This window comes from Drosophila arizonae, chromosome X (assembly GCF_054131065.1).
Source record: "Drosophila arizonae isolate 15081-1271.41 chromosome X, UAZ_ARI_1.0, whole genome shotgun sequence".
Lineage (NCBI taxonomy): Eukaryota > Metazoa > Arthropoda > Insecta > Diptera > Drosophilidae > Drosophila > Drosophila arizonae.
The window spans coordinates 11,208,188-11,222,354 of NC_142927.1; the positions used below are offsets into that span (position 1 = coordinate 11,208,188).

General features: G+C 43.9%; 3 protein-coding genes across 7 annotated transcripts in view; 2 read left to right on the forward strand and 1 right to left on the reverse strand.

Annotated features, from left to right (window-relative positions):
* Positions 1-18: 18 nt before the first annotated feature.
* arm (armadillo) lies at positions 19-9,977 on the forward strand. 4 transcript variants are annotated; one of them, XM_089473928.1, is made up of 7 exons: positions 19-154; positions 2,358-2,417; positions 4,574-6,213; positions 6,394-6,594; positions 6,674-6,946; positions 7,889-7,985; positions 9,500-9,977. In XM_089473928.1, the coding sequence occupies exons 2-7, from the start codon at positions 2,387-2,389 to the stop codon at positions 9,766-9,768; spliced, it is 2,511 nt and encodes an 836-aa protein (XP_089330054.1). In that variant the 5' UTR covers positions 19-154; positions 2,358-2,386; the 3' UTR covers positions 9,769-9,977. The 4 variants fall into 4 exon arrangements, with proteins under 4 accessions (XP_089330054.1, XP_017871203.1, XP_017871206.1 ...); XM_018015714.2 differs by lacking the exon at positions 19-154 and adding an exon at positions 469-627; XM_018015715.2 differs by lacking the exon at positions 19-154 and adding an exon at positions 1,406-1,661.
* Positions 9,978-10,257: 280 nt separating this feature from the next.
* On the reverse strand, positions 10,258-11,700 carry mRpL16 (mitochondrial ribosomal protein L16). Of its 2 annotated transcripts, XM_089473939.1 has the most exons (4): positions 11,591-11,700; positions 11,128-11,304; positions 10,999-11,064; positions 10,258-10,939 (listed from the first exon to the last, which is right to left on the reverse strand). In XM_089473939.1, the coding sequence occupies exons 2-4, from the start codon at positions 11,174-11,176 to the stop codon at positions 10,323-10,325; spliced, it is 732 nt and encodes a 243-aa protein (XP_089330065.1). In that variant the 5' UTR covers positions 11,177-11,304; positions 11,591-11,700; the 3' UTR covers positions 10,258-10,322. The 2 variants fall into 2 exon arrangements, with proteins under 2 accessions (XP_089330065.1, XP_017871276.1); XM_018015787.2 differs by lacking the exon at positions 11,591-11,700 and having other exon boundaries at positions 11,128-11,321.
* Positions 11,701-11,712: 12 nt separating this feature from the next.
* The window catches only part of trr (trithorax-related), a 9,898-nt gene continuing 7,443 nt past the window's right edge, over positions 11,713-14,167 (forward strand). The window contains exons 1-2 of the mRNA XM_089473853.1: positions 11,713-12,560; positions 12,624-14,167. The exon at positions 12,624-14,167 is cut by the window's right edge and continues 4,563 nt beyond it. Coding sequence (XP_089329979.1) covers positions 11,936-12,560; positions 12,624-14,167 — 2,169 coding nt within the window. The 5' untranslated portion in view covers positions 11,713-11,935. The remainder of the gene's footprint in view (positions 12,561-12,623) is intronic.

Genomic DNA, 14,167 nt, shown 5'->3' on the forward strand with positions numbered 1-14,167 from the left:
GTGCACGATTGCTATCGATAGTTGTTTTGTGGCCACCCTAATATATACAAATAGTGTTTGCTGCAGAGATTTGTTTATAAATTATTATTCATTAGGTGCATATATATTCGTGTATAAATCCTGCGTCGCAGCAGAGAATTTTGTTGCTGACACGGTAAGTAAAACAATTACGTTAATTATTATTAACAATTCTGTTAATTATTCTATATGAAGTATTAACAAGAAAACAATTTGATTGTTGACAATGGATACACATGACATACAAACATACATACATACATACATACTTAAAGACAAATCTACCCTGTTTGATCTTGAACAAGTACTACTCCCTATAAAATAGGCAAAACGTTTTATGCATCAGTTAATTTAAGCTAATTTAAGTTATCCCTTAAATAAAAACAGCAAAAAATGAAAACAATTGTATCGAGTATATTAACTTAAGCAATCGATAATAAGTACAAGAATCGCGATATCCACCGATAGTATCGCTGAAGGTGTTGCAGGTCTTTTCTATGTACACACATACTTAGTTTTCGCTGGAAAATATTTAGTAATTTTCGTGTATTTAAGTGCGAGAAAATAAATAAACCCTGCTTTTAAGCAGACTAAATTCCTATTGACGCGGTAAGTAGTTGAAGTTAAGTAAGTTGAATGTTGAAAGTGGAGATGGTTGATGTGGAAAATTTTGTGTTAAAAGAAACGTAAGAAAGCTACTTTTGAGCAAGAGAAACAAGCAGCGGGGGTGTGGTAGATTCACATATACAGCCATAAACACTGTTAGTTGGATATGTATGTATTTATGTATGGAGTCTCCATGTTGTTTCAATTGCTATAAACATAAACAAAGCCAGGTAGACAAGTGGTAATTATTTATTGTGTGAATGTGATATAAATGAATTATGAATTAACTCATAAATACTGTCAAAATAAGGAAAACATGTATTCCTATGCTGGGCACGGCGTATTTATGTATGTACAAATGTATGTTTGTATGTATGTATGCGTGCAAGGGAGCTGTCACCTTTCTGCGCAGCATAAGACATACATACATACTTAAGTACTCAAAACATATAAATGAATATATAGAAATACCTAGTTTAGTGTAGTTTGCTAATGGTTTAATCCTACTATTTGTAAATATTGTCATTGAAAATAATTACAAGCAAGAACAATTTCCATGAAAATGTATGTAAATATGTATTTTATTACCATTTTGTATCGCAGCATATGGCAACACTGTTAAGCTGCATTGGAGTTTCTGCCTTGTGTACACAGTCTCTCTCACTCTCTCGCTCCCTCTCTCTGTCTGCTTCCCGATACATCTCGCTCACTCTCGCTGCACAATGTATATATGTATATGCGTGCAACGCGGCCGCTACGGCGTCGTTCTCACTATTTTCCAGTCACTTGTCTGCTTCGTTCGGTGCTGGTCGTTCGTTTCTTTGGCTGCGTGTGCCTAGAATCAGTAAAAGGCTTGCCACAAAAAAAGTAAATAGGCAAAGCAGTGAAAACTCGACTACATACAAATATTTTGTTTTTTTTTTCTGTGAATTATTAAAGAAAAGAAAAAGAATTGATTTTGTGTTGAATTAAAATTGGGTTTAGAACTTGCGTATTTAAAGCGCATCAGGTTTTTAGCTGTGCTCTTCGCATTGCAGGTAATTTTCAAAATCTACGCTTGTTGCCCTACATGCAGACACACACACACACACACACATACGCCCGTATATCTGTATGCACATACAAATGTATGTACGCACTATCTAAAGTATGCACCTTAGCATATTTTGTTTGCGCCGCAACGTCTTAAAACGGAAATACATGTTTGCTCGTACCAATACATACATACATATGTACGCATGCATGTGTGTGTGTGCTTTGCTTTGCTTATACAGTAAAAGAAGCGAGTAACGATGCTCGTGTTACCTGCCGTTTTCAATGTATATGCGAGTGTGAGTTGAGGGAGTTAGTGTTCCATCTCACGTTTCCTTCTGAAACTTGAGTCAGCACCAGCTCTCACGCTTAATTTTTAAACGAAGAGTATGTCAATGTTAATGTTATTATATACAAACATACGTTGTATATGCTCATACAATCATAATAGATACTTCAGTTTTCTGGAAATTTGGTGAATGAAAGCCATAGAAACGATTAAGACTATGTGTACATATGTACATAGAGATGTATATATGTATGTATATGGAGAGTTTAGGTTCATGCAGGTAGCAAGCCGGTTTAAAAAGAGAGAAAAGTACAGAAACCATGTTTATTTACAGTATTTGCCCATGTTAAGCTATTTTGTATGGAAAATCTAATGCTAATCTACATTTTAATTTATTTTTTTTTTCTTTTAGGTGTGGTGTAAATCGCCTAAATCACCAAGATGAGTTACATGCCAGCCCAGAACCGTACAAGTAAGTCTATACATAAAAAATGCTTGAATAATATTTATGGGGATAGTAGAGTTTCAGTACATTTTGTTCTTTAACTGTTTTTTTTTTTTTTTTTGTTGAACAACAAGCGAACTTGTTTCTAAACAGTTTAAATATTCACAAATCTTTAAACCAGTCGAATTGCACATGAGCTGCAATAGTGCGTAACTGTAAAATTCTCTGAAGCCTGCGGAAATAATTAGAGAACTATTCCCTTTGTTGTTGCATTGCATAAGTGATTCACTTTGCACTCGCATTCCCTGTCTTCTTCATTGCAACTGATTGAATGTGTAAAAAGGCTTGTGGCTGGGCGGGGCTGGACCCCAATCAATGTTATTGTACAGAGCAGAGCCGAGCAGAGCGGTGCAGAACTGCAGCACTAATGCGCCTCAATGGCCATTGACAAATGATTATTTTGCAGAGGCAGCGACAGGGGAAACGAGGTAAAGGCGTAGTTGTTGTTGTAATCGAATACAGCAAACAAATTGTGAGCTAGCTCGCTCCACTGCACTTTTACAGCAAAAACAACAATAACAACAACGAATGAATCTATCGGACGCCATTGTTGTTTATGTTCTTTTGTCAGTATTTCTCTTATTTTCTTTTATTTTTTTTTCGAGCTGTAATGCATCTCTCCTTCTGCTTGAGTGCGGCCATCCCTGCCAACTTGTTCATTTTGTTCTTTGCGCTTTCAACATGTTTTTTCTTTTTCTTTTTGCTGCCTTTGCAAATTGCGCTTTGTAACGGCAGTTGTTGTTGCTGTTGCTTCAACCACAGCTTCTCATGCTACTGCTGCTGCTACTGCTGCTGCTGATGTTGCTGTTCTTGTTGTTGCTGCTGCCACTTCATTTGCAATTCGTTTGGTTTGGGTCGTGTGGGTGTATGGGTGTATGGGTGTGGGTGTGTGCGTGTGTGCTCTCTTGCTGTTTCGATACGCCATCTCCTTCGCACACGCTCGTTAACTCTTCTAGATATACATATGTATGCGTGTATGCATGCATATATGCATATACATACGTATGTATGGCTGTGTTTTTTTTTTTTGCCATTGCTACTTCACTTGGGCTGGCGCACGTTTCGGATTTATTTCTGATTTTTGTTTAAAAATTTAATTAGAGCAACGCAGTGAGCAGCGGCCGCTCGGTGGGTTGGGCTCGACTGAAGGGCGTGTTTTTTTTTTGTTTGTTTGTCGAGCCGCCCAAGAATATGGCACAAAGTGCGTTTAATCGATCTGGGAAATATGCATGAATAGAGGCTTCAAGGCGGCCTCAAGGACCTGCCAGTTGCAGCGCATAAATAGCGCCAATTCAAAAACAAAGCGAATTGCTGAGCAGGCATAATTAAGGCAAAGTGGCAAACAAAACGCCCAACGCATTTGGAGCTCGATTACCGCCCTATGCTAACACACACACACACACAAATATATATAGAGAGAGACTATATACATAGACTGCTGTGAAGCATCAACCCTTGGAACTGACTCATTTGTCCTGGTAGCGCGCTTTTTGGCTTTGATTGCTCGTTGAGACACAAACGACGCTGATGGTTCCGTCTTTTTTTTTAATACATATATAAAACATATATACATTTCTTTATTTTTTCAAATTTTGAAAGGGGCCGTCGCTTTTATAATATGCAAAAAATGTCCTGCAGCACCCATCCTGTCAGATTATTCCTATTTCAGTTGCTGTTTCCACTGCCTCCTCCTCCCTTTTGCTGTCACATTTCGCTTGTCATCGTGTCGCATTTCAAATCCGACAAGAAGCCAGACATCGCCTTTGCGCTCAGCTCCTCTTTAACCCATTAGAGAGCGAGACAAAAGAGAGCGGGAGAGAGAGAGAGGCAGAGTTCTGCTGTGGGCTTTAATCCTAGATATGAAGTGCACTTGGTATTTCCACAACGGAAACACAAATCCAATAAAAATGTGTTGGTTCGCTGAGTATCTTTGAGTATCTTGAGTTGATGGGATCTGCGGCAAGAGTGTGTGAACTGTGTTGAAAGGATTGTGGGCTGTCCCATTGCAGGATAATGTCTTAAGTGTAGCCCGTCTAGCTTCTAGTTATGTTTGGTCAGCATATAGTCGGATTCTGCCATTTGTCAACAATTGGTTATACCTTCTCCATAATCATCTTTCGCAGTGTCCCATAACAATCAATACAATCCGCCGGATTTGCCGCCCATGGTGTCCGCCAAGGAGCAGACACTGATGTGGCAACAGAACTCGTATTTGGGTGACTCCGGCATACATTCGGGCGCCGTCACCCAGGTGCCATCGCTCTCCGGCAAGGAGGATGAGGAGATGGAGGGAGATCCGCTTATGTTCGATCTGGACACCGGATTTCCGCAAAACTTTACACAGGATCAGGTGGACGATATGAATCAACAGCTGAGCCAGACGCGGTCGCAACGAGTACGCGCCGCCATGTTCCCGGAGACGCTCGAGGAGGGCATCGAGATACCATCAACACAGTTTGATCCACAGCAGCCGACCGCTGTGCAGCGCCTCTCGGAGCCGTCGCAGATGCTGAAGCATGCCGTCGTCAATTTGATCAACTATCAGGACGACGCTGAGCTGGCCACGCGCGCCATACCGGAGCTGATCAAGCTGTTGAACGATGAGGATCAGGTGGTCGTCTCGCAGGCAGCCATGATGGTGCACCAGCTGTCCAAGAAGGAGGCCTCGCGTCACGCCATCATGAACAGTCCCCAGATGGTGGCCGCCCTTGTGCGCGCCATCTCGAATAGCAACGATCTGGAGAGCACCAAGGCAGCGGTCGGCACACTCCACAATTTGTCCCATCATCGCCAGGGCTTGTTGGCCATCTTCAAGAGCGGCGGCATACCCGCTCTCGTCAAGCTGCTCTCCTCGCCCGTGGAGAGCGTGCTCTTCTATGCGATCACCACGCTGCACAATCTCCTGCTGCACCAGGACGGCTCCAAGATGGCCGTCCGCCTGGCCGGCGGCCTCCAGAAGATGGTGACGCTCTTGCAGCGCAACAATGTCAAGTTCTTGGCCATTGTCACCGATTGTCTGCAGATTCTGGCCTACGGCAACCAGGAGAGCAAACTGATCATTCTCGCTTCCGGCGGACCCAATGAGCTGGTCCGCATCATGCGCTCCTATGACTACGAGAAGCTCTTGTGGACCACATCGCGTGTGCTCAAGGTGCTCTCGGTGTGCTCCAGCAACAAGCCGGCCATCGTCGATGCTGGCGGCATGCAGGCCTTGGCCATGCACTTGGGCAACATGTCGCCGCGTCTTGTCCAGAACTGTCTCTGGACGCTGCGCAATCTGTCGGATGCGGCCACCAAGGTGGAGGGATTGGAGGCGCTGCTGCAGTCGCTCGTCCAGGTCCTGGGCTCAACGGATGTCAATGTGGTCACCTGTGCCGCCGGCATTCTCTCGAATTTGACGTGCAACAATCAGCGCAACAAGGCGACCGTTTGCCAGGTGGGCGGCGTCGATGCGCTCGTTCGCACCATCATCAATGCCGGCGATCGCGAGGAGATCACCGAGCCGGCCGTCTGTGCTCTGCGTCACCTGACCTCGCGCCATGTCGACTCGGAGCTCGCCCAGAATGCGGTGCGTCTCAATTATGGTCTGTCCGTAATTGTGAAGCTATTGCATCCTCCATCGCGCTGGCCCCTGATCAAGGCCGTCATCGGACTCATTCGGAATCTGGCCCTCTGCCCGGCCAATCATGCGCCGTTGCGGGAGCACGGCGCCATCCATCATCTGGTGCGTCTGCTGATGCGCGCATTCCAGGACACAGAGCGTGTAAGTAGAGAAGAGAGCTAGACAGAGATTGAAGCAAGGTCAGGTCACATTCGTATTAGATTCATCTATCTATGGCTGAATGGACTATCTGAGGAGAGGAGCTGCTCCTCCTCCTCTTCAATCTGTACCTTGATATACACACACACACATATATATTTATGATTTGCAATTTATGATTAGCAACGTTCGTCTATTGCCACCACTGGGTCGCAGCAGCCATCCGCGTACGCCGATGGCGTTCGCATGGAGGAGATTGTCGAGGGAACTGTGGGCGCCTTGCATATCCTGGCGCGCGAGTCGCACAATCGCGCCCTCATACGCCAACAGTCGGTCATACCGATCTTTGTGCGTTTGCTCTTCAACGAAATCGAGAACATTCAGGTGAGTGGATGAATATTGAACGAATGAAGTGAATAAACAATATATATATATATATACATATATATTTATGCATTTGCAGCGCGTCGCTGCTGGCGTGCTCTGCGAGCTGGCCGCCGATAAGGAGGGCGCCGAGATCATCGAACAGGAGGGCGCCACTGGGCCGCTCACCGATCTGTTGCATTCGCGCAACGAGGGCGTGGCCACCTACGCCGCCGCCGTGCTGTTCCGCATGAGCGAGGACAAGCCGCAGGACTACAAGAAGCGTCTCTCCATCGAGCTGACCAACTCGCTGCTCCGCGAGGAGAACAACATCTGGGCCAACGCTGACCTCGGCATGGGTCCAGACTTACAGGTGCGTAACGCCCCATTTCTAAACAAATATGCTAAACGATTTCCACTTTGGAGTTGAATTTTCATTTCAATGTTTGTAAATACATTATACAATATAAAACCTATGTTTCAATACCCCCCAAACTCCACAAATTTGTACATAAAAACAACAACTGTAGCAATACATAGATAGATATAAACTATTTGTAAGCCGCAGATCAGTATTATGTATATAATATTTATATATATATATATATTTTAAACAAATTGCCAACATATCTATTATTATTCATTGTTTTCGAATCATTTTTAATGTTAGTTTTAAGTAGAATTTGATTGCAAGCATTTGGCCGTAGCAACAACTACAATTTGAAAAAAAAAAAAACAAAACAAAAATATTTTGAACATCGTTAAATTACATTCTTGATTATATATATAAATATATATACATTATTTAGCTATTTTAATTTAAATATGTTTACTAATTACCGTTTAATTTTTGATTTTGTAATTAATTTGAATTTTGATTTATTTCGTTTCTTTTTTTCTTACATTATGTTTTGTTTGTGTGCAAAAAAACAAAAAAAAAAAAAAAACATTACCGAAATCGAACCAAACACATCGACCGATCTCACTTGCATCACGCACAACAACAACAACAACGAACACATCCTCTCTCTTTCTCTGCCTCTCTCACACACATAAACGCAACACAAAAACTCGTGTTCTGTGTCTGTGTCTCTCTTCTATTTCCTAACAACTTTTCACTTCTGATCCATCCAAAAATAAAAAAATGAAAAAAAAAAAAAAAAATGAAAAAATAACACACACACACACACTCCAACCCACTTTTCGCACACACACACACACAATACACACACTCAAATTGACAACACGTACACGTACACAATCACGTTCACGTTCACAATCACGAACACGATCACGATCACGATCACGATGACAGGATATGCTTGGACCCGAAGAAGCATATGAGGGCCTGTACGGACAAGGTCCGCCCAGTGTGCACAGTTCGCACGGAGGTCGCGCATTCCATCAGCAAGGTATGTATGCTCGCTTCCACCTACCTAGTACGGCTTTAAGGATCTCTACTACAGTCAACACTAATCAATCACAAGTCTTAACCCCGCCCATCGCCACAGCCCCTGCCCCTGCCCCAGCCCTCATCTAATTGCAATTAATCAATTTATGAATGTGTGTGTCTATTCATTATATTTGTTCAAGCCGAAACCATCAGATGACAAAAAAATGGATAACCCAAAAACAAGAACAAAACACAAAAAAAAAAAAAAATGCAGCGAAAAAGCTAAATTGACAAGTTCTGCCACCCCCCACCTCACCGTAGTTAACACACTAACCCCATCATGGTCCAACACACCCCAAGGAGCCAACCGTTATAATCATCATCATTAATCAATTAGTATTTAAGTGTCCTTATTAACAATTATTGCAAACATACATACTAAGTGTCTAAGCGATTGCTGAACAAGTGTCGTTCGTTGGTGAAACCTGAGTGCACTTATATATCGATATATACAAACATAAGTGATTAACCGTTATGCATATACTATATATAAATACATATTTCAATGTCTTATCGATTAATACACGAGTGCTGTCCTTCCCACCCACCCCTTACTCGATTACAAGTCATCGAACTGAAAAGTGAAATTCACATGAACCAGTTCTAATTAGGATTTGCCCACCAAATCGAAATGTAGATCATGTGAACTTTTCTTAAATCTTCGACTCTTATGCTTGACACATGTTTATCATTTATGTGCCCTGTACCCCATTCAGAACCCCAGACACAGTCGTTATGGATAGCGCAATCTCCCCCCTAGTCAATCACTGCCATCCATTGACAATGTGCATGTAAAATGTGCTACATACATACATATATATATGTATGTGTGTGTGTGCATTCATCCAAATTCATCAAAACTTTACTTCATTTCTCTTTGCGTCTGTTTAGTTAGTTATAAACCAACCCTATTATCCGCTAATAATTTAAACTGTCTCTGCTCTTTAGAAAATGGGTACAAATGGGGCTTACTTAACTTGGAGTGGAAATATTGGCATTTATTTGAAATCATTTAGGAAGTGGATCAACTTGTCTTCGGTGCTTTCATGTGTTCCATTCCCTTTCATTTCTCATAGGGGAGCCAGCATAGTTAGTTTATATATACACATACATACATACTTACCATAATCACAGAAACACACATACACACTCACACACAGAAACTCACAATTTTGACTTGAAGCAGGAGACGCCCTCAACAATTTCAGTTCTTGAACAATTTACCAAATATGATTTATTACGTTTATGTTGACGTTAATTAAACATTAATTTTGCATGTTTCTTTAATGAACAATAAATCATATAATTATATACAAATATGTGTATATGTGTACTATGTATAAACATGCAAAAGTAAAAGTAAAAGCATGTTTTATTCTATGGTATTATTCGATATATTTCTTCATAGCGAAAACTGTATATATTTGAATGATTTGTTTTAATTATTTTTGGTTTGACTTCTCATTCGTGCAGGATATGATACTCTACCAATAGATTCAATGCAAGGTCTCGAGATCAGCAGTCCGGTAGGTGGTGGTGCTGGCGCTGCTGGCAATGCTGCTGGCGGTGGTGCTGGCGCCGGTGGCGCTGCTCCGCCCGGTGGGGCACCCACATCGCCCTACTCCATGGATATGGATGTCGGCGAGATTGATGCGGGCGCTTTGAACTTTGATTTGGATGCCATGCCCACGCCACCCAATGACAACAATAACTTGGCTGCCTGGTACGATACCGACTGTTAAGCACACATGATAAGCGGATGATGCAAGGAGAAGATCACGACAACTAAGACGATGACGACGACGACGACGATGACGAGTTCGACGGCGATTATGAAAGTCGTGCAATTAAAATACACACATTACATTATATATTAACATAAAGCAGAACAAACATATATAAAGTACGAAATCTTACATATTACCCATATACACAAAAACAAAAACAAAAATGGAAATTAAACGAATGTTTGCAATAGAATCATAAATTAAAACAAAAAACGTTTTTCAACTCAAAAACTTGGAATTGCATGTATTTCCTTCTCTTTCTTTGTCGAATGGCAACGCCAACAGTTTGGAAGCAACTGAAATGGCGCACGTGCTATCGATAACCCTTGTGTTGGTTGTGTGTGCAGTCAAGCACGGGCAAATTGTTGATGTACAGTAGACTCTGGCTAGGCGAGACACCCATAATGTGTGAGCACTGTACTTGGATATTTCAAAAGACACTAATTCGTTTGGCCAACACAACAATTTCATGTTTTATTAAAACATTTGCTTAATCAGATATGAGCTATCTATAAATGCTTGCCGAACCACTTGTGATCCACGGGCGACAGCCATCGATGGCAACCATTTAGATTATTTTGTACAACATATTTGAATGTGAATGGGTTTTGGTTTTCGCGTGCCAATTGCTCCTCCTTGGCCTGCTGTTCATCCAGCATCTCCTGCGAGACGACCATGGCCTGGAATGGCAGCTGATTGGCCACCTGCTCCAGGAAGCCCTTGCATTCCACGAACTCACATTTGCCAGCGATTTCGACTATGACACGACCGGCCTTAATCGGGGTCACGTAATGATCGATGGCGCCCTTGCCACCGCCCATACGCTGGCCTTGACCCTTCTTGGTGATTGGCTGCCAGGGCGCTGGCACTCGCCATGTGGCGAACATTGTGTTCACATTCATCTTGCGACCGATGGTCAGACGCATCATTTCGTAGTGGCCCCAGCGCAAGCGACCGCCACCTGTGGCAATGATCCCATATTGTTTGTGGAGCAGCTGGTTGTGGACGAGCTCTGGGCCGCGCATGTAGCGCAGACGTTTCTGCATTTTGGGTGGCCGAAGATTGGGCGGCAGCTGGGGCATGCGCTCCATGATACGCAGCTTGGGTCGATCCACCTTCTCGATATCTGCAATGCGAGCCGCAATTTGATACAATAGTAATAATGTATATTTTATGATGGCATACTTTCATATTTGATTGGCGGTGGGAAATATTTGAGGCCGGCTACGCAATTGTAGTTCACATTGGCAGCTGTAAATTAGATGGTATTGAATCAAAACAGTTCGGTGGTTGTGATTAGCTATATCGTCTCACATGCTATGCTGTTTTTCAAGACTTGTGTGACGGTTTTTAAGCACCACATGTTTCCTTTTTAATATATTTATTTAATATAATCTTAAATCCATGAATTTGTTCTGTTGATGGTTGCATCAGCGCAGCGTTGCCAGACCGTTGTCGCAATAATACCCAAAATTATTACAATTGGTTTGCCTAGCAATCAACAAGTCATTATTTCACAAATTAAATTTATGCTTACGTCAATTTTCTGAGTTTTAGTATGTACTTATAAAAAATGTTTAAATACAAATTTTATATATATATATATTTTTTGTAAATGAAGCAGCACTGTTTTCGCAGTAGCGTTGCCACACACATTTCGTTATCGCATATATATTTTATGATGGTGCGCGTTATATTCACAGTGTTTATATACTGTAGATTAGTAAGGAAAATGATTTCATTTAGATATTTGAGATAATAAAATGCCCAATATTACAATATGTGCTGTAATGCTCCAAACAGTCCTACAGGTTGCCTGTGCAGGTGTATAATTTGCGATTGGTTGCGTTGATGGAAACAAGGTATTTGCGTGTGGGTGTGTGTACATATTGTTATCGAAAAATGCAACGCTGTCAAAGTGTGGTATTTTTCTTCATATATTATCACTGGTTAAAGTTTAGGATACCCTGCGCATACACGAAAAGTAATTTTTTTTTGTCTAAATAGTGTATGTTTTGAAACATTCTCTATATGTACATACAAACAAATAGAACTCCATATCCAAGTGCATTAAGCAACAATTGCTAGCGTTTAAATGTGTTTGGCCGCTTAGTTTGTTGTTATGAATATATCGAAAGTGACAACATCGCTTGCTGCTGCGGCTGCTGCCGCCGAAAAAGCGAAACCCGAACGTGTAACATCTGCAACGGCAGCGCTCAATTTTAATACAATATCCATACAGAAGCGCACCAGTGTGGACGACAACGACGATCCGAATCGCAAGAAACTGAAGCGCGATATAGTTATATGCACGCCCACAACCAGTTTACCCGCCAAACAACGTGCAGCTACAGCTACAGCTACAACAACAGCAACAACAACAACAGCAGCAGCAGCAGCAACAACAGCGCCAGCAGCAACAGCAGGAGCAGTAGCTGCCGTGGTAGTACCAGCAGCATCATCATCATCATCATCCATAAACAAATTAACGGCTGACGAGTCACAAACAGCAAGCATCAGCATTGGCGGCAATTTCGTTAGTCACGCGAATACCAAGTCAGAAGCTGCCGCTGCCGCTGCAGCTGCAACAACTTCAGCTGACGTCTGTTGGGAGCAGCGGGATGATCAAATAATCGTATGTGAAATGAACGCCATCAAGCCAGAGGAGTCGTCCAGCACCAACACGAACACCACCAACGCCAGCAGCAGCAACAGCAACATCAGCAATAGCAACAACCCAAAGCAAAGTGAGTTTGAGTTTCTGAACAATCTGTGTTGTAATTATAATAAATTTATATTTCGTATTGCAGCTTATGCCAGCTTTACCAAAAAAGATGTCACAACAGCATCAATTTCCTCATCCTCCTCCACAGCCTCCATTATATCCATTGAGTCGAGTGCTGAGCCGACGCCGAGCAACAGCAGCGAGCAACCGCAGTCACAGGCACAGTCGCAGTCGCAGTCGCAGTCTCAGCCGCCACCACAGCTGGGCAAGACGGTGACCATTCAGGAGCTGGACTATGTGCTGTTGCCAGCAACGACTACGGCTGAGCTGAAGCCAGCGGCAGCGCAGCAACTTGAAGCAACAGTTACGAACAACAATGCCACTGGCAGCAATGCCAGCAGCAGCAGCAACAATAACAACAACAGCAGCAGCGGCGGCGGCGCCAGCAGTAGCAGCAGCAGCACCAGCAATAGCATTGCCAGCAACAGCAGCAATAGTATTGCCAGCAGCAGCATCATTGCCACAAAGCTAACAACGGCCGCCCAGCTGCAGCCGGGCAGCTACAACATGTTCAACAGCGGCACAGCAACGGGCGCTGGCACAGCGACGGCGACGGCAACAACAACGCTGCTGAATCGCGTCAGCTTCCAGACCAAGTACAAGGGCCAACAGGTGATGGTGAATGCCAAGAAACTGGCCGAGGGCACGCAGACAACGGCCAAGGTGTCCATTGGCAACAAGATGATATCGGTGCCGCTGGTCAAGCCCCAGATTCTGCAGGGCGGCCAGTTTATGAGTGCGAGCGGTGCGACTACGGCGGGCGGCGCCACCATTGTGGAGAGCAAGCAGCCGGGTACGACGGTGACGACGGCAACGGTGACCGCCCAGCAGGCGCAGCAGCTCCAGCAACATGCACACCAGCAACACCCGCTCCAGCAACATCCGCACCAGCAGCAACAACAACTGAACCTCAAGCTGGTCAAGTCGCGCAAGAACCCCACCACAATCGTCTCCTTTGCCAATGTACAGATCAAGCCCGCCAATACCAAAATCGTCACCGCCAAGGTGGTCAGCAAGAAGATGTCGCTGCAGTTCCAGCAGCAGCAGCAGCAACACCTCCAATTGCAGATACAGCAGCAGCAGCAACAGCAGCCCGGCACCGGCAGCATTGTGACGATAACCCCAACAAATTCTGGACAAACATTTACCATGCTGCAGCAGCAGCAGCAGCAACAGCAACAGCAGCAGCAGCAGGACAAGCAACAGCACGATGGCGAAGCACACGACCAACAACAGCAGCAACAGCCGAAGACAATTACCTACAGCGAGAACATCCAGAAGATCTTGCTGAACAAGAGCAAGTCCATGGATGGTGGCGAACTGAGCACCGAGTTTGGCAAGATCAAGAACAACGTTGTCATCAAGCAGCTGGACAAGGGCCAGCTGCACTGCACGCCCAGCATCAACATATTCAAGCAGCAGGCGCCGCAGCAACAGCAGCAGCAGCAGGGCGCCGCTGCTGGCGGGGATGAGGCGCTGCCGAAGCCAACGACCGGCGCCACGCTCTGCGCACGGCCCATCATCTCCATACAGAAGAACATCTCGCTGGTGGTGTCCAAGACGGCGATG